Below are 19,437 nucleotides of genomic sequence, written 5' to 3'. Positions count from 1 at the left end.
CGCATCATCCTTGATTTTGTTTGCACCTGACCTGTCATCACCCAACACCCTAGGTCCAGGAGCCAGTGCACCATCTCAAGTGAGGGAGAAGTGAATTTAAAGTCCCACCCAGACACCTCAAAGCCTTCTATTTATAAGTTACAGGACACCACCAAGTTAAAGTTAACACGGTTCATAACTGTCAGAATGGTACATCAGAAAGACAGGAAAGATCACATAGAGCCATCCTTTCCTCTTTTATTACTCTTGTTTAATTTCTAAAGAAAAAGAGTTAAAACAAGGACGAAAAGCATTCAACGCTGTACATCAAGGAATCAGAAACCACACCCTGTATACTGAGAAGGGAGCCCCGAAGGCAGAGCCAATTCTCAGCAAGTCACTCACCTTAACCAGAATTTCAAAAACAGCAAAACAGGGCTTCCGTGGTGGCGCAGTGGTTGGGAGTCCGCCTGCCGATGCAGGGGACATGGGTTCGTGCCCCGGTCTGGGAGGATCCCACATGCCGCGGAGCGGCTGGGCCCGTGAGCCATGGCCACTGAGCCTGCGCGTCCGGAGCCTGTGCTCCGCAATGGGAGAGGCCACAACAGTGAGAGGCCCGCGTACCGCAAAAAAAAAAAAAAAAAAAAAAACCCCAGCAAAACATGCCAAATACATGACACCCTTTCAAAAATTATTTCTTCTAACTCTACAGCGGCACTGCTTTCTCTTTCCCTCTGGCCTCTGCTGGTCCTGAGGGGCCCAGCGGTCAGGGCCTGTTCGCCAGCTTCCATTTCCCCCAAGGCTGTCTGCTGTGGTAACCGCCTCAGGAGCGCAGCTCTCTACAGAGCCTCCTGATGGAAACCTCCTAAGAGGCCAGAGCAGTTGCCATGCAGGCCATTGCTACCAAGGCACCTGCACGAAGACTGCTTTCCCTCCCCCAGGAACCATCCACCCAGAGGTCTGCAGGATGACTAGGAGCAGGGAGCTCGGCACTACGACCCCTGGCGCCTGACCCTCGTTAGTCAAAGAGATTCCTGACTCACAGCGCCCTCCCTCCCAGTCCCCTTTCACTTAACTGCAGTCGCCCAGGCCAAGCGATGCACAGGCCTAATGGTGGTGCACAGAACTTCCCTGGAAGGGCACAACAGGTTATGCAGCAGAGATAACACTGCACACTGAATGCCTCTGGCCAAAGGTATTTCCTTCCTCCAGAAAGAAACCAACAGTAGTAGCACTGGTCCAGCCTGCGCTGTGTCTAGAAGCTGTAAGTGCCATTGATGACTTTACAGCTGGGAAGACAGTGTATCCTGCCCGTGGACAGAGCTGGGCAGTGGGACTGCTATGCAGAGTTCTCCCTCAGCCAGCAGAGCAAGGCCAGCTCAACCCACGCCCCAAAACAAGATGCTAGAAGCTTAGAGAAAGGAATCACGCCGATAAAGGTGAGCCAGCATAGAAAACAGGCAGGAGGACACTTGGCTTCCCAAGCATTGGTGAGCCCCATGGCACCAAGCTGCACTGCCGCAAAGAAGGCCCGGGCTCAGCAGGCTTCCAGAGCTCAGCAGCGTGCCGGCTGAGCACATCCAAGCCTCTGGAGAAAGCTGCACTACAAAACCATCTGTGAAGGCCAGAGTCAACGGTGGGTGAAGAACACAAGAGCAACAGGTTGAGATGTGGCTTGAAGACTGCCTTATTTCTGTGTCCAGCACACCCCTCAGAGCCTAGAAAGCTGCTCTGGCTTGCAGCAGTCCATGGTAATTCACCAAAAGTCAGGAAAGACAAGAGTCCAGAATCAACACTGTCCTGTCTGTTCATCCCCTCCCAAACACACAGGGCACCTGCCATAGCCAGGATACCCTGCTGCGCCAGGGGGTCCAAAACAAGAACAAGTCTACCAGTGGCTTATCCTGTAACCCAGATGAAGGGTGGGGCAGGTAAAGCTAAGCGGGGACTTACCCCACCAGACCTGATGACGTCACAGAGGCAGACAGAGGCGGTGGAGCTGGGTTGCTGCAATAAGAAGATGGAAACACCAGTCCAGGAAGACTGAAAGCTGACCCCCCTGACGGTGGCTGAAGATTGACCGACGGCAGCCGTTTACAGGTTGCTGCAGAGATGGGCCCTGAGTGCTCAATGGTTTTAGGTCCGGGACTCTGATTTGTTCATTTCCTTCCAGGAAACCTACTGACAGATATGTACTTGGTGAAAAATAAATGCCTGATGAGGAATCAATGATATTCAAAATTCTAAGGGACACAGACCAATTTTAGTGTGTTTCCTTCAGGGTAGAATATCTATCTTGCTGCAAAGGCCTGGGTGGCCCTGCTCCTGGACATTATATCCCAAATTTTAGAGAAACTCTGGAGATGCTGAGAGGAAACACTACGTAAATCGTCAAGGCTGAATGTTTAAATGTGTGAACTTCTGAAAATGAGGACCAAGACAAGGAAAAAAAAAAATCACAGATCCTGACTTCTCTGTGCCTCTGTCTCCTGTCCTGCAAAAGGGAGCTGACATTCGTATCGACCCTTTGGTGTCACTGTGAGGATTATGAGTGCTTCCATGCAGTGCTTAGCCCGGGCCTGGCAGAGCGAGCCTGTGGAGAACTCTCTGCGACCATGGCCCTCCTCGGCATCTGTGACAGCCACGAGAACTCTGGCAGTGCAGGCAGCACAGCCGTAACTCAGCCGCACTTGCCAGTGGCCTCACCCGACCAGCCTCCACTCTCCTTGACTGAAAAGTGGGGCCTGTGACTGCTACAGCCTAGAGCCCTCCAAGGACAGAGCCGGTAAAGCAGGACTCCTCAACCTCACTGCTGCTGACCTTGCAACCAGGCAGTTCTTCCTTATGACCACACAATTCTTCCTTGTGGGGGCTGTCCCGGGCACTGCAGGATGGTGAGCACCTCTGGCCTCTAACCATGGGATGCCAGCAGCACTCCCAACTCATGACAACCAAAACTGTTTCCAGATATTCTGGGGTGGGGGTGGGGGGTAAGATCACCTGGTTGAACCACTGCTGGAAATAAAGGTCATGATGCCTAGTGTGTAGGAAGCAACAAAAAAAGCTTTAACAGGCAAGGCTTTTTGTAACACTCATGCATCCTTGAAACAGATCACAAAACGGGATGCTGTATGAGTGACTATTAGCTCCAGGTGTCACCCTTCCAAGTTGAAAAACTAAGTTTCTGATAAACTGAATTGACCAAGGGGGGGGGCAGTGGGGGAACGCTGGGAGGGGAGGGGGAAAGGAAGGGAGGAAATGAATGAAAGGAAGGAGGGAAGGAAGAAAGAAAACAAACCATCTCAGAGACTCCTTTCTGATCTTTGAGAGGAAGAAGCTAAAGTCCTACACATCAAGAAACACCCAAGGGCTTCCCTGGTGGCACAGTGGTTGAGAGTCCGCCTGCCGATGCAGGGGACATGGGTTCGTGCCCCAGTCTGGGAAGATCCCACACGCCGCAGAGCGGCTGGGCCCGTGAGCCATGGCCGCTGAGCCTGCGCGTCCGGAGCCTGTGCTCTGCAACACAACAGTGAGAGGCCCGTGTACCGCAAAAAAAAAAAAAAAAAAAAAAGAAACACCCAAAATCACAAGGCTGATTAAGAACAAGTTTAAACTGAAGTACATACAGGTCTCCTGACTCCCAGTCCAGTGGAGGACTACCTTCCCCACCTGTACAAACATCTCCACCCTCTGCCCTGTCGGGTAGAAAGAACCAATGCCTAAGACCCAAGCACCGCTGCATGTCTGACAAAGTCCACAGCCAGGAACGTCTAAGAATAGCAATTCACACAAATAAAAGGCAAACCTGAGAGCGCTTTCAGAAAAGAATCCATCCTAATTGCTCAACGGCACTTGCTACCTAACTACTGGTTTCTGCATCAGCAACTTCCTGCCTCTCCTTGACCTAGATGAGGGCTGCTGTTCCAGCTGTGGGGTCTCAGGGCACAGATAAGCCTCCTGAGAGGATCCTGCACCCATGGCAGAGCCTGGGATGGGAGGGGCAGGGGCCATGGGGACTACATTCATACCAGTTTTATTAACTGATAGTATGAATACGATAATACGGTCGACCAAAGAATGATCTTCAGCACAAAAATACTGTAAAACACAACAGAAATAAAAATTGGCAATATTCTTGATTCTTCCTCAAGAAATATCTCCAAAACTATTGTTTTATCTAATATTTTTTCTTGGATATATTAATACGTGGTCTAAATAAAAAATAAGATCACATTACATGCATTGTTTCACCACTTGTCACACTTACTTCCATTTAAAAATGCATATGGCAGTCTTTCCAAGTTTTACACACAAGTTTACCTATGTTAACAACTGCACGTTGCACGGAATAACCATAAAATAAACCCCCTGCTGATGTCGTTTTGGTTTTTTCCGATTACAAGCACTGCAGAGAAGAGTACCATCTGCTCACTCGAGGCTGTACCTCGACAGGTTAAATTCCTAGAAACGCAATTACATGATTACAGGAGACGCGTGGATGGCACTGCAAACTTTACCCTCCCAATGAATTAAACTATTTACACTCCATGACATTGGGGTATACCTGTCCCCCTCACCTTCGGTAACTAAAATGGTCACGCTTATTTTCCCCAGTCTGTAGGGGAAATATGATTTTAACGTCAAGTCTTTGATCATCAGTGAAAACTAAAAATCTTGCTCTGCATACTGGCCATGTGAACTTCTTGACTGTGAAGACCGGCCGATTCACAACCTCCGTCCACTTTCCTACCAGGGCCTTCAGCACACATTTAAGACAATGTAAAACCCACAGCTGGGCTATAAAAGGTGTAGTAAATAACAGAAGAACAATGAATTTAAGTGCAACTCAAGTTGTAAGCTAAAAATAACATTGCTAAAGGGCAGCCAGGCAAAAGTAGTAAGAAAATATTGTCAAAAAGGACAGTTTTCTGTGTTTTGTTCTTTTTTTTTTTTTTTTTTTTTGCCTCTCATGCCTTGTAGCCAATGGGTGTGGTTTTTTTCCCCTCTGGAAAGGGAACTAGAATCTTTGGACCGGGGACATCAGTTACAGTGGAGTGATGGCAAACCATTCTGAAGACAGGGGAAGTAACATCTTCCATAGTTATTGCTAAGATTGTGGCCTTCTCCCCTCACCTGGCCCCCAGGCAAGAGGCTGGGAGGTATTTCTCTGGAGAACCCAAAGAGACTTGAAGAAGCTGACAGGGTGCTGTAAGAAAATGGCCCAGCCAGATGCCTCTACAGCGAAGGTCACAGTTGGCAAGGCCAACCAACCACAAACTCCGAGTCCCTCTGACATGTAAGCGGGCAAGCAAACATCACCGGATAGCCCAGAAAAGGCTCTGATATGAAAGCCAAAACCGCAACACAAAAAGCAGCCAGAAGCAAGCAGCGACTTTGGGGAAAAGAAAACTTTGAAACTCACCAATGTCCTCAGAGAGATAAGAGGAGATTCTATATCCATGGAACAAAAACAGGAGGTTATAACATAGGAACAGAAAGAATAAGAGAAATCTCCTAGAAATAAAGAGAGAAAAACTCAATAGAAGGGCTAAAAGATAAAGTTGAGAACGTCTTCCAGAAAGAAATGGGACACCTAAGAAAATCAGACTGTCAATCCAGAAGGTCCAATAGTTGAATTCTAGAAAGAGAAGGAAAGTGAATGGAAAGATATGAAGGTAATAAATCAAGAAAAATGCCCAGCACTGAACAACAGACGTTTCCAAAATAAAGGGGCCCAAAGGGCAGGCAAGACACTAGATGAAAACAGACTCCAAGGGACATCACTGCACTGGGTGCTCTGAATTTCACAGAAAATCCCTCAAGCTTCAAAAAAGAAAACACAGTCACATATAAAGGCTCAAGAATCAGAAAGCTCTAACACTTCAAGGCTAACACTGAGGGATGGAAGACAGAGGGGCAAACTGATGTCCAACCTCTCAACACAGGTATAAGGGCAGGATAACAACACACTCCAGACATCCAGGCTCTCAAAATTTTATCTCCCAGGCAACTCCTTGAGGAAGTGCTCCATCAAAATGAGAGAGTAAAAAAAAAAAAGAAAAAAGAAAAAAAAATCAAGAAAGAGAAAGACATGGGTTCCAGGGAACTGAGGGCAGTGAGATCTGAAGTGAGATTCCAGGAGGTTGGAGGTCTGCACCGACTGAACTTGCTCAGATAAAAAGAACTGAATTTCTTGAAAGGAGATTTAGACAACTAGTCAATTTGGGGTTGACTTTTAGTGGCAAATGCATATAAAACTAAGAAAACAACAAAAACCACCGATAAGAACTTCAGGAAAAACAAAAACTTCTCCAGGAAAGGAAAAGTAATCCCATCACACCATTTGGCCCAACTGTGAATGGTACCAGTAGTCAGAATATAAACACTAAATACCTGACAAGCAAATTAAAGGTGCACCTGCTTTGGGCAGCCATGCATTTGTCTGCAGGGCGAAGGCAGAGGGGTGAAAGAAAGCGAGAGACGTCACATCTGCTCTCAGGGTCGAGTGAAGAGACAATGTGTGGGACAGGGGAGGGAAGGGCAGGAAGTGAGCAAGTCAGGCATGGATGTGAGAGACGGAGGCAAAGACCAAAGCCACCAGCTAGGAGACCAACGTGGGTGTTCTGCAGGGGAGGAGACATGATGGGAGAAAGGAAACTGACAGTTTTTCTTCCTTACAAGCTTTTCCAGATTTACTTGATCTTTAAAAAAGTATATGAAGATATAACCTTGATTTGAAATAAAATTAAGTTTTAATGTTAAAATCCAAATGAGCGCCAATAAACAGTATTAAGGGAGAGCATGCATGGCCAATGCATTGTTATCAAATTAACAGCAAGCATCAACAAGATGACTAACATGACAGGATACCGAGGCAAGTTTGGCTTGTCTTAAATGGTAGTTGAGGAACTTTACCTCACCGGGTAAAACAGTGGCCGACTAGGAATATCACCTCTAAAATGTCTCTGATATTAGAAATACAAAAAGGAAAAAAATAAATGAAAATCCTGCTTTACCACAAAGGAACTTGTGTAATCAAGTTTTTAAATGTTACACACTGAAGAAAGTTTAGTTCTGTTCTTGGCTTTCAAATGTTCAATGTTGTGGTGCCTTCATAATTCAGGAGAAAAGGCATTCTGACACATTAAGGTTCTTTGGCTGTCTTTCTATACTTGGTCAAAGAGTTTGACAACATGCTCCTTGGACTTTTCGCCACCAAAAGTCAGCAACTGAGAGTTCAGCTGTGTGCTATGTTTCTTCCAGGCTTCCAGGAGCTTGGTTATTTCTTAATAGAAAAGGGAAATGCCTTCCTATGATCACTAGCCCTGTGAGATGCATGCGTGCTGAATGGGCCATACCAAATATAAGTATCACTCTGTACTTTAAAAAGTGTTCTCTGCTCAAGCCCTTTAGGTAAATAAGTTTCAGCTGCCAAGCATTAATGGCGAGTCTATCTGATCCACTTGTGACTAAAGATCACAAAGTCATCTTGGTGGACAGTGTAATCATTTGAAATGCTGTCCAAGTCAGTGTCTTAGGGCATTAAGTCCTTCACCTTTTGAGATGCCAGCAGTGTACCAAATTCGCGACCTCTTGCCCATATATGCCACCCCCTAAGTGGAGAGCTGTCACTTGTTCCCTTTGCATAAGCTAGTCTTCTTGTCTAGAATAGCCCATCCTGCCAACTCCACCTGGAGAAACTCTTATTCATCTTCTAAACCCCAGTTTCAGAACCACATTCTTTGTGAAGACTTTCCAACGGGTAATCACTGCCCCCTCTGTCCTACCTCCACTCCTTGTACATACTTCCATTACTGCACTCAGAACACCATAATCTCTTCCTTTACAAGTGTATCTCCCCTACCAGACCATAAACGGCTTGAGGAAAAGAAAAAAAAAAAGTCTGTGTCCTCTTTATCTCTGCATCCCCAGAACCCTTAACAATGTCTGGCACACAGCCATTTCCAAAAAAATTTTTTTTTGAAATATTTTCTACTGTGGAAGAAATAAAGCCATGAGGTCAAAATCAGACCGCCAGAAACCCCAAACAAATCCAAAGGAAAAAAAATACTTGATGATTCAAGAAGAAATTCTCCCATCAGGACGCTGAGAAGTCAGCCTGGCCCCCTGGAGGGGGCACTGTGACCGGGTTCCAGCGGGTCCCCCAGGAATGTGGGCCAACGGCATCTTAGGAGCGCTCTCCTTACACGCACTGCTCCTTTACTCAGGGGACCTCAGCCTGATTAGAGTAGAGGAGGTAAGCCCCAATTGGGACGTGACACACAGCAGAATTAACTGTAGTTACAGGGAAGTTTAATCTTCACTGTTTTCAATGGCTTTCAAATTTTGTCCTTCAAGGCTTGAGGGGGTTTGTTCAGTTTTCTCCAAACCTAAAGCTCTCATGATAGGTGGGTGGCTGACGTCTCAGATCCAGAGAACTGGGAGTTCAAATGACGGGAGCCACTCTGAACCAAACACCTTCTCAACCACTTTAACACTGCGTCCAAACATCCTAATGTTAAGCGTACTTCACAAGGGTAGCTGGGGTTGCTCAGAGTGTTCAAAGTGATCGGTTGATACCTGAGCACTAGGCTTCATCCAATGTCTCATTAGCTCGGGTTCGCTCCCATAAAAGAACACTGAGCTTATTTTGTAGAACAGCACTACCAGTTGCTTCAGACAAAATCCTAATTGTGACGCACCCCGTGTTAACAGGGCCTCAAGAAAGCTACCTGCCAAGAGAGTGCCTGTCCGTCCTTAGTTCTGCGGCAGACACCCAAACGCAGGTGAAAGCAACGCCTGAGGGTTTTCGGCAGCTCTGCAGCTGAGGACAAAGAAACCCCGCAGCTCAAGGGTATACCATCCTGCTCCTGAAGATTCCTCTAAGACTCATCTACACTCCTTTGGACGTTTCATCTGACCATAGCGTTGCTTAATAAAACACAGAGGTCAGTTTTCCTTTGGTTTTACGTGGTGCCCGGACACCACCCACAGGCCGACTTCCCCACCTCCTGAGTTGGCGGGGAGAGGACGCCCGGCCCTGAGCACTTCGCCACTTTCCAAAGACACCCTGTCAGGATGCCCTACGGTCACAAAGAGCTTCAGGCGCCCCGCGCTACGCGGCTGCCCAGGAGAGACTCCAGAGCCGTGTTTATTACTGCCAGTCGTGGGTAACCCAGAAAGGCTTCCTGTACGAGGGCGTTTGCGCCCAGCCTACCAGCAAGCATCGGCCAGCTGCTGGGCCTGCAGGCCGCGGGAGGGGGGAAGGACGCCCTGGGCCGGTCACGCCCCCGCCGGGCACGTCGCCCTCCCGCCCCCGAGCCGCGCCGCCGCAGTGGACTTGGAGGCGCCCCCAGGCCTCACCTAGCGAAAGCGAGAGGCCGCCCGCCCTCCCCCCTCCCTCCCCCCTCCCCGTCGGGCGCGGGCTCCAGCCTCGGGCGCACGAAGGCCACGTCCCCGGGGACAGGCGCCCAACTCTATGGTCCGCGCACCAGTCGCCGACCCCCACGTGACCCACAGCAGCCAATCGAGGCGAGGCCCGGACCACCGAGACGACGGCGGCTCGGGGCTAGAGCAGCCCCGCCGGCCGCTCGCCGTCCCTCCCCGGTCCCGCTCCGGTACTCCCTGCTCGGTGCTGCCGCCATCTTCCTGGAGGAGAGGACCAGAGGCGAAAGGTCCCCTCCCCGTGGTCGTTCCGAACTCTTAACCGCCACATGCCCCCCGTCCACCTCTCTTCTCACCGGTCATTTAGCTCCATCTAAAGAAACGCTCTTCCCCCCATTCTAGTTATTCACAAAGCAATGAATTACATTACCTGTTCCACTCTTATCAGCGTAAGGAAACGAAGCTCATAAGGTAGGAACTGTGGAGAAACAGGGACGAGCCGCCATCTTGGTAAAGGAGAAGAGGCTACGCTTGACCTCTTCCCCACCCCCGGCCTCTATATGGCCAACCGCCGTGGGAGGGGCACGGCGCCTGCGCAGAGGCGGAAACCGCGGACGAGCCTGCGCCTGCGCACTCGGAAGCTGGCGAATGGGGGCGGGGAGGAAAGCGTTGGCAAGGGGGCGGACCGACGCGTTGACGCAATCCGCCCACGCGCGGGGCGGGGCGCGAGTCTGCGGTCGGTCCTGGGCGGATCCGCGGCGCGGTCGGTCGGCGCTTGTTCTTCGGTGCGTCCGCGGTGAGTATCTCGCCGTGGGTCTCGGCCGCCGTCAGGGCGCGAGCTGTGGGCCGACGCAGAGGGGCGGTGGCCGGCTCGGGGCGGTGGTCTGTCCGCTCCGGGGGGGGCGCGGGCGGGGCCACTCGCACGGTGTGGGGGAGGGGCGGCCGGCCCGGCATCCTGGGCCCTCCCCAGATCTCCCGCCATCCCCCCATCCCCCCGGCGCTCTTCCCGCTCTCTCGGCCCCTCCCCCGCCCTTCTGGGCCCTACAGGGTCCCGGCCCCCGCCCCCCGGGCCCTGGCGGAGGCGGCGGGGTGTGTCCCGGGCGAACCCGAGTGGCCTTTCTCACCCGGTGGGAGTTACGTGGGGCGTGGTCAATGATGGGCCTGGGACGTTGGAGCGTGCGCTGGCGGTCGTGGTCTGGGAGGGACGGTGCGGGTCGCGCTAACGGGCGCTTCCGCTTCGCCGGCTCCCGGCCGAGAGGAAGCTCGCGGGGCGCTGGCCGCCCGCTCCACTCAGCAGGCCCCGCCTGACCGCACACAGAGCGGGAGGAGAAGGAGGAGGGGAGGGGAGAGGAGGGGAGGGGAGGGGAGGCCCCGCGCAGGGCCGAATCCGGAGGGACGGGCGGCACCGCCGGGGAGGCCTCGTTCCCCTGAAGGCCCAAGATGGGGCTGATCTGTGGCTGCCGTGGCTCAGTAAGGCCCGCAGGACCGCCTGTTACCTTTACGGCTTCAGTTTTCGTCGGTGTCTCGCTGCCTTGTCTGTGTCCACAACACGTGGACGCGTGACCCAACCGCGCTGACTTACAATTCCGACTGCTGTGGTCTTTCTCACCTTTGGCCTTGGTTCAGATCCTCCCTTTTGCCTGGAGCCCGCTTACCTCCACCGTTTGCTTGCCTCGTTCCTGCTCTCTTATTCAGGACTGCGCCAGGGTTAGACTTCTTCCCCCTGAAATAGGTGTCCGCCTGTTGTCAGCCTCTGCTGTTCCGTGCGGTGGTTGTCCTGTGAGGGGCAGTGGTGTGTGGACCTGCCCAGCCTTACTTGTTGTCTAGGACGGTGATCAGCACGAAACAGGTTTTCAGATATCTTTTGAACGACTCAGATCATTATAATACCTCAAGACAAGCTTAATGCCCAAAGCAACCTTGCCATCGTAAGGAGAGGTGTATGATGGTGTAGGGGTCGTGCAGGCTGCTTTCCTGGTGTTTGTAATTTAAGGTTCGTTATTTTCGGTTTTGGTTGCTCCCACTTAGGCTTTCTTTGCACCGCCCAGCCTCCTAACTCGCAATGTATTACGGCAGTGGTCTCTTCGGCCATAAAGTTACCCTGATTTTTTTTTCTTCCCCGTTTTTCGTCTTGATCTCTCAGCGAGCACTGCAGCGCAGGGAAAGGACAAGGGCTTTTCAGTCAAATCAGATTTGCATTCTGACTGCTCTTGAACTAGCAGGGTGACCTAGGGAAATGGGGATGGGATGGGCGGGAACCTCCCTCTGTGGACTTTAATAAATGTGATTCAGGTCCTTTTTATACTCAACTCGAAAGACAGAAACTGCTGGAAAATGAAAAGTTGGCTTTGTTTTTTTCTCCAGAGAGAAGGGGACACCAAAGCCATTTGGCCCGCAGAATTGGGGTGAAGCCACTTGTATAGTCTTACCTCATTTTGTGCTCATCGTCATACTTGTCACTAGAGAAAACTCATTTGATCGTGGGGTGCTGCCCTCACGCTGTTAAGAGTGTGGTATACTGTACATGGACCTCAAATCCAAAGGCTCTGAATGCCAGATGTTCCAAGGGCTCTGGATAAGGGACTATGGACCTTTGGGTCCTACTTTGCAGGGTCGTTTGTGGATGGGGATAATGAATGTAAATACAAGGGTGACATGTCACTGAATGGTGGTTTTGGGCAGTCCACTGATACACGTAAATGCCAGTAGCAAAGCAAGTTTCTGTTGCCAAGAATCCAGTTTTAGCCATCTGTTCTTTGTCCCCTTTTGTTTTAGAAAAGTTGATTTCTTCTTTGTGGATTGGGGTGGAAGTATTGCTCTGTGGAAGAAGGAAGCCATGGGTCAAAGAGAAAAAAAGTTTTAAATAGTTTCTAGTATCTAGAATGAGTGCATAAATTTTTCACTTGACCTAATTTCTGAGGTTTGGGGGATCTGATTGATCTGCATCCAAGGTTTAAACTAATCACAGTGCTTTGCATTTTGTGTTGCTGGATGAAGGCTTTCTCACTGAAAACCAGGCACTTCAGAAGTTCAACATTTCTCTTTCAACTTTCATTTTACATTAGTCAGTTAATAACTTAAACTGTTGGAAAACTGTAGGGGATCCAAATTACGTTTCAGGAAAAAAAAAACCTGAGTATGAAAGAAATAGGTTGTGGTAAGAGAAACTTGGTAAAATTAAAGCAAAGTTGAAATAAGTGTTTCTTTGAGAATTAACATCCTGTTCCAATAATATTACAATAGTATTCTCCACTTCCCCATATGTGTGCATCAAGATAGGTTTTAAGTAGGAGGAAACCGATAGGAGTGATGGTCCCCTTCTCGCCTGCTGAGCAGAATAAGGGCCTGCACACGCGTGGGCTCAAGGTGCAGTACTGTCAGGGTGCTCACGCGAAGTTGGTCGGGAGTACAGGCAAGGGGCCCAGAGCTGAGTGCGGAGCGGGTGTGTGGAAGCTCCAGAGCCACTTTGATGACGGTCCTCTGCCCCACCAGGTTGGTGTGAACTCAGATGGCGTGATAGCTAGTAAGGCGTGTGATAGCTAGTAAGGCGAGAGCCTGCTCTCAGGCATTTATGCTCCAGGTGAACTTGAAAGTCATTTTGTCTAGTCCTTTAAGAAGAAGAAAACTCATCATTAGGGAGTCCAGCTGAGATTGGACCACACTTATCTACTAATTTAAGAAATAAAAATGATTTGGTTCATGCAAGGCCTGTTTTCTTTCTAAATTTGTTCCTACATTTGTTTTGTTTTTGCTCTATTATAAATGGCATTTTCCCTCCATTTCCATTTCTTGGTATTCATTGCTAGTGCAAAATAGAACTTTTGAGTTACACCTGTCTTGTATGCAGCCACCTTAAGTAAATTACCATATTCTGGAATCTTTTTTAACCAAAGTGTTTGTGGGGTTTTTGGTGTGTATTCAGTCATATCAGAAAAATCATTTTCACTAAACCTGCCAGAGTAGCAGTAAATAATCACGGTGAGACTGCAACATCAGGCTCTTATTTGGATCCTGCTTCAAATGAACAACGACCAAAAAAAGAGACAATTAGAAAAATAGGAACCCTGGATATTTTGTTATATTAAAGGACTATTGCTCATCTTCCTTATGATAATGGCTTGTCGCTTTTCAGTCCTTATTTTTAGAAATATCTAGTACTCATAATCAGGGATCCGGGACAGTGGTTGAGGGAATATCTGAGTTGATAACTGTTGAATCTGGAGGATGGGGTGGTCCTTGTGGCTTTTGTTTTACTTTTGAATATGTTTGGAGTTTTTCATAAGTGTTTTAAGATAACTGTGGTGGTAATGGGCATCCTTTCCTAATTAGTGATGGTAATTTAAATAATTTAGCATCTGTTGTTTAGAGGATAACGTTTGCCATTGGTTTCCGGAAATATATTTAAGCCGTTTCCTCACTTAGTGTTTTTATTAGAGTTGGTTGTTGGATTTTACCACATGCGTGCTCAGCATCTATTCACATATGGTTTTCTCCTTTAATTTGTTTTAACAGCTTGTATTGATAGATGCTTTTGGTACATTTCCGGGATATAATTGCTAGCAAGTATTTCATTGAGAAATTTTGCATTTCTATTCATAAGTGAGACTGACCTGCAGCCAGCCAGCTTGCTTGCTCTTTCTTCTCCGTCTGGGTTTGTTGTTGGAGTTGTGCTGTCTTCATAAAATAACTTGGAGTGCTTTCCCTTTTTCTGTAGTGGCTTAAGTGACACTGGCGTTATCTGTTCAGTTTTGGATGGACTTCAGATCTAGTTCTGTCCGGTCCTGGTCCCTTTCTTTTTTTTCTCCAATTCTTTTTTTTTTTTTTTGCCCGCGACATGCAGCATGTGGGATCTTAGTTCCCTGACCAGGGGTCGAACCCGCACCCCCTGCATTGGCAGCACAGAGTCTTAACCACGGGACCGCCAGGGAAGTCCTCATTGGTAACTCTTTCTTCACCTGTTCAGTGGGATTTGTTATAGTCAGGTTTTCAGTTCTTGCTTAAATTTTGGTAATTTACAGTGTCTAGGAAATCATCCATTTCTTCCAGATTTTCTAGTTTGTAGCCATCTTTATACATGTGGTCTCCTGTGCCAGTGATTATATCTTCTTGTTTTTCCTCAAAGGAACTGGTGAGGAATTTGTTTTAGAGAACCAGCTTTTGGTTTTATTTATCCTTCTATTGAGTTATTTTCGGTGTTCTTTAATAGTGAAAATATGTAAAACCCAAATTTTCATCTGAGTCTATGAAACTTCACTGTGCCCCACTGATTTTGCTTTTATCTTCTTTCCATTGCTTTCTAGATAACTTATGGCTTTGCTTTTATCCCCCCTTGATCCAAGGGTTATCCAGGAATGTTCTGAATAACTAGGAGTTCCTTTTTATCTTTGTTTTAACAGATCATGATCTGAGAACACTGACTGTAAAAATAACTTTGCATAAATTTTCTTCACAGCAGTTACATGATAAAGTATTATCCTTTAGTCGCCTTTCTTTGTCTATTGACTCAACGTTCTCTATACCAGTTAATTCAGATGTGTCAGTGGTCTCAGACCTCTGCCCTTGCTCATACTGTGTGTACAGAGTCTGTCCAATTCCGAGAGAAGCTATTAAAGCCTCCCACTTGAATTGTATTTTTGTCAAGTTTACATAGTATTTTTTCTAGTCTTTATTCTATGTATTTATCTGCTGTAAGTATTCATAGATACGGGTTTATGAATGGTTTATCTTTATAAATTGTTCCTTTTATCATGACCACACTTTCCTTAAATCCCAACCGGGTTGATATTAACAGTGTCTCTCCCTGTTCTTTTCTGTTTGCACTAGCTTGGTATCCCTTAGCCTGTCCCTTTGTTTTCAACATTTTTTTTAGCTACTTTGATTTAAGCATATTTCTTCCATGTAACATACCTTGGTTTTTTGCTGTTCTCCCTCCACCCCGGGCCCCCCCGCCAAACCTGTCTCCTCTTTTAAGGAGAAAATTTCCTTCTTTCACATTTACACTGGTGACTGATACTCTTGAATTTTTCTGTTTCTTTTCCATATTTTTACTGGTTTGATCAAGTTGCTGTTCCATATTTTTCTCTTAATTTGGAAGTAAGTTTTTTTTAATGGCTACCTTCCCTTTTTTTTTTCGTTATCAGACACTTATCTCTCTATTATTTAAAACAACGTGTCCGCTGCTTCTTCTGCCAGGACCATCTATCTATTTTCCAACTGACTGCTCCCTTCTCCCTCTTGGAAGTTTCACCTCTCTGCTGTCACTCCTGCCCCCAACTCTTAGGTTTTGCTGAGGAAGTTTAATATTTTAAATTCTGGACTATGAATAGTGTTCCCCTAGGATGTTCCTTCTATTCAAGAGATCTTAAGTCACTCGTGTAGTACACAGTCCCAGGTAAACTCTGGGATTGCTCGTCCTGGGAAATTTTTCTTTTGTTATTACTGTTTTCTTTTCCTCCATCTTCCCCTTTTACTTATGGGAACTCTTACTGTTAACAGGTAGATTTCCTAGATTTTGTCTCTGAGGCTGTCTTTTACCCATGATTTCTCTCCCTGCTGTTTGCCTTGTGCACTAAGATTTCTTATATTTGGTCTTCCATGTCACATTCCGAGTCTCTACTGTGACCTTTCATTTAGTTCAGCTACAGCAGTTTGGGTTTGAAAATCGTGGATTTTAGGTCCAGAAAGTTGTGTGGAATTACTGTGCTTGCATCTTCATCATAGCGATACTGTTTCTTGGTTTCAGGTGTTGTTTTCCTCCTCTTACAGCTTGGCTGTTGAGCTCATCTTGGAGGCAGGGGGACGAGGGCACACTCACATGGGCCTGTCATCGCTCGAGTCCTCACACCCAAGGTCTCTGTTCCCAGGCTCTTCCAGGGTTCACTGTATTCTTTTCGTTCCTTTCTGGTTCTTCCTTCTGAGGAGCCCTCCATCTTCTGCTTCTCTTGCTGCCTAGCGTTTCTGCTGTCCTGGAAGCTTGCCTTGATTCTGCTGCCTAGGTTGAAGCATTTTGGACAACCTAGATGGAGCTTTACCTGTCTCCTTGGTCAGAAGTGGTCCTTCCTTTGCACACGAGGCTGCACCCAGTACTCCTTCCCTGCCTTTAGTGATGATCTGTCATAGTAAGAAGCAGTTTACAGACTCCTCTCCCTCTTCCCTTCTTGTTCCTGCCAGACGGACGAGAGGGAGAACCAAGGCTGTATCCTTATCTTCTATGACGTCGTACCACAGGGTTAGAGTTACGAATGCTACTGCTATCTTGACCTTGGTTAACCATTTTTTCAGAGGTGGTTTGGGAACATTTACATTCAAAAAGGAAACTTGGGGGCGTGCAGTATTCAGGAATGTTTCAGTCTGGGGGAAATAAGGAGGCAAGAAAGTGAAAGAAGTTTTCTCATGAGTTTCTAAGCACCAGAAGGAATCAAATTTGACTGCATTCACATCTCTTGACTTTGTCACCAAAGGTTAGCCAGCAGACCCCGCATGTCCCGAGGCTTCCGAACTATCGTCACACTTCTCGAGCACTCAGATGCCTTCAGTCCTTTTTCTTTTGCTTGTAAGTGTAGTTGTGTTGCTCTGTGTGCCCCAGTGTCAAGGTCCAGTTCTCAGGAGTTCAGGAAGTCTCCAGCAGACAGCAGACAGATGGGCTCTGACAAGCACCCCTTCCTTGTACAAAGGTTTCAAAGAGAGAAAGGAAATTACGTAATTCCAGAGGTTATGGGAATTTGTCTTCTTCTCCAGTTGCCCCCTAGTGCCTAACGTGTAATCAGTACTAAAAGTATTGTTGAAGACATGGAACGTATATATGTATACATGTGTATAGATGGTCGCTTTCATTAGCTTAATTTTTTATATCTAATTTATATAATGAGGTGATAATTTCATCATTTCTGGGGAAGTATTTGACATAATGAGAAGCTGAGTGAGACAGAAGCTGTTGATGCCTCACGTAAGCCTTTGTCCATATCACTTCATGTTAAATTAAATATGAATGTATATGTGTATGGATGTACATGTATTTTTCTCTTCTTTAGACAGATTGACAAAACTTCACTAAAGATGTCTAAGGTAAGCGATCACACTTCATGTATCTACAGTATAAGGAGAAACTGCTTTATGTTTTGAAACCTTTTATAATCAAGATTTTTATGATTCATTATTTTTAATATAACTGATATTTGATTCATTAAGCCAGAGTTCTAATTTAACAATCATCCTAAAACTGTGAGCTTTCTTTTTTCAGATTTTCAATTTGTTTCTAAAAACATTCATGACAATCCATTTAGCCTCCCTAGATCATTCCCAGCAGACCATTCAAATAATAATTTTAAAATTGTAATAATTCATCATGATGAAATTTATGGGGTTCTCAGACTTGATAAATCGGCTTACGTCAGCTCTTGAAAATTAGCCCAGAGCCTGGAAAGGAATTGGTTCTAAAAGACATGCTGAGAAAAGCAGAACTTGTAGTTAAAATTGCAAGATTATTATTTCTCTTTACTTTTATTTTTAAGTCTTTGGGTGTTTCTTACTCTGATGCTCAGTCATAGTGATTTTCTTTCTTTTTTTTTTTTTGTGGTACGCGGGCCCCTCACTGCTGTGGCCTCCCCTGCTCTGGACGCGCAGGCTCAGCGGCCATGGCTCACGGGCCCAGCCGCTCCACGGCATGTGGGATCTTCCCGGACCGGGGCACGAACCCGTGTCCCCTGCATCGGCAGGCGGACTCTCAACCACTGTGCCACCAGGGAAGCCCCTGATTTTCATTTTTTATACAACTATCAGTGTGGAACTTTGATAAGTGAAAAAGAAAATAAAAATTAGCCATAATTCCATTATTCAGAATAACTGCTTGTAACGTTTTGTGAATATTCTTTTTGCCTGTGTGACTATATATTTACAAAAGGTAACCTTAAAGGAAATACTTTTCTAAATCTTGCCTTGTACATTTAATAATCAATTGCTGTATCTTTTTTTATTTTTTCCCATTTTTAGTATATCACAGCCTAGATTTCACTGTTTTACTATACTTGCTTTTTTGAATCTCTTCGTGTCAGGTATCCATCTATCAAGGAATACTGACACTTCAGCGGCTTCTGCCGTGACCGCTTTCTCACTCTCAGTCTTCTTTCTCTTGGTCTGTGAAGCTAGATTCTCAGCATCCCACCTCTAAGTGGGCTGCCTCACCCTTGGTGGGGCTCGGTTCCATTGAGCTAGGAATGCAGCAAGAGACATGACTGTTTCCTGGCTACTTTTCACAAATGCACCACTCCTGATACACGAAGTCTTTACTTTGGAAGCTGTTCTTTAGCGAAGTTTGTTGAAAGAGACCACTGTAAGTGGGGCCTTACTTTGTACGTCTGACAGATCTTCCTTCAACTCTATAGACAATTTTTTAAGTTGAGATTTGAAATTGTACTAAGATGAACTAAGCATGTATCTTTTATGCATTGCTTAATTGCTTAACAGAAATGTTATTTTAGGTCAGCATGCAGGCATGAAATGATACTGATTGGGTTTTTCTTCTTTTTTAAATATTTTCAAATGAATACCATCAGTTTTCTGATAGCAGTGACTTTTTGGAAGTATCGATTTATGTGTATACTTTTTTGATTTGTGAGAACTAAGGATATGTGTGTTTGTCACAGGTTTAATAATTCCTTAAAAGCAACTAATAAGGTGTTTATTTGCTCTTTTTTTTAGCAACAACCAACTCAGTTTATAAATCCAGAAACTCCTGGCTATGTTGGATTTGCAAATCTTCCCAATCAAGTTCATCGAAAATCAGTGAAAAAAGGTTTTGAATTCACGCTAATGGTGGTTGGTAAGAAATTAACTTGTACTCTCAAGTTATTAAATATGTGCACATCTCCTTTTCCCAACCTGTGGAGTATAATAACATGACCTAAAAGTCACAGGGAAGATTCCTTTGTTGACGGAGTCAAATAACTTGGGATTTTGAAAAAAAAAAACTTCTTTAGAAAATTTTGCTGAAGTGCAGAATTATAATTTTTCTGTCATTTTCTTGCTTGTATGTAGTGAAAGTGTTTGCTCATTGTGACGGCCTCTGAAGCCCCCCCC

General features: G+C 46.4%; 3 protein-coding genes across 5 annotated transcripts in view; 1 reads left to right on the top strand and 2 right to left on the bottom strand.

Annotated features, from left to right (window-relative positions):
* HDLBP (high density lipoprotein binding protein) overlaps nt 1–9,889 on the bottom strand; it is a 69,204-nt gene extending 59,315 nt beyond the window's left edge. The window contains exon 1 of one of the 2 annotated variants that reach the window (XM_060107281.1): nt 9,794–9,889. The gene's annotated coding sequence lies outside the window, so the exon portion shown is untranslated. The remainder of the gene's footprint in view (nt 1–9,793) is intronic. The other variant, XM_060107282.1, reaches the window with a different exon arrangement.
* Nucleotides 9,794–11,797, bottom strand: LOC132495410 (uncharacterized). The gene is made up of 3 exons (XM_060107255.1): nt 11,793–11,797; nt 10,488–10,899; nt 9,794–10,202 (listed from the first exon to the last, which is right to left on the bottom strand). Exons 1-3 carry the CDS (start codon nt 11,795–11,797, stop codon nt 10,191–10,193), a joined length of 429 nt encoding a protein of 142 aa, XP_059963238.1. The 3' UTR covers nt 9,794–10,190.
* Nucleotides 10,083–19,437, top strand: part of SEPTIN2 (septin 2) — a 34,148-nt gene continuing 24,793 nt past the window's right edge. The window contains exons 1-3 of one of the 2 annotated variants that reach the window (XM_060107285.1): nt 10,083–10,159; nt 17,394–17,427; nt 19,060–19,180. In XM_060107285.1, coding sequence (XP_059963268.1) covers nt 17,419–17,427; nt 19,060–19,180 — 130 coding nt within the window. In that variant the 5' untranslated portion in view covers nt 10,083–10,159; nt 17,394–17,418. The remainder of the gene's footprint in view (nt 10,160–17,393; nt 17,428–19,059; nt 19,181–19,437) is intronic. The other variant, XM_060107284.1, reaches the window with a different exon arrangement.

Source organism: Mesoplodon densirostris, chromosome 8 (genome assembly GCF_025265405.1).
Source record: "Mesoplodon densirostris isolate mMesDen1 chromosome 8, mMesDen1 primary haplotype, whole genome shotgun sequence".
NCBI classification, from domain to species: domain Eukaryota; kingdom Metazoa; phylum Chordata; class Mammalia; order Artiodactyla; family Ziphiidae; genus Mesoplodon; species Mesoplodon densirostris.
Note: the sequence above shows the minus strand (reverse complement) of the source record. Positions and strands in the feature narration are given on the sequence as shown.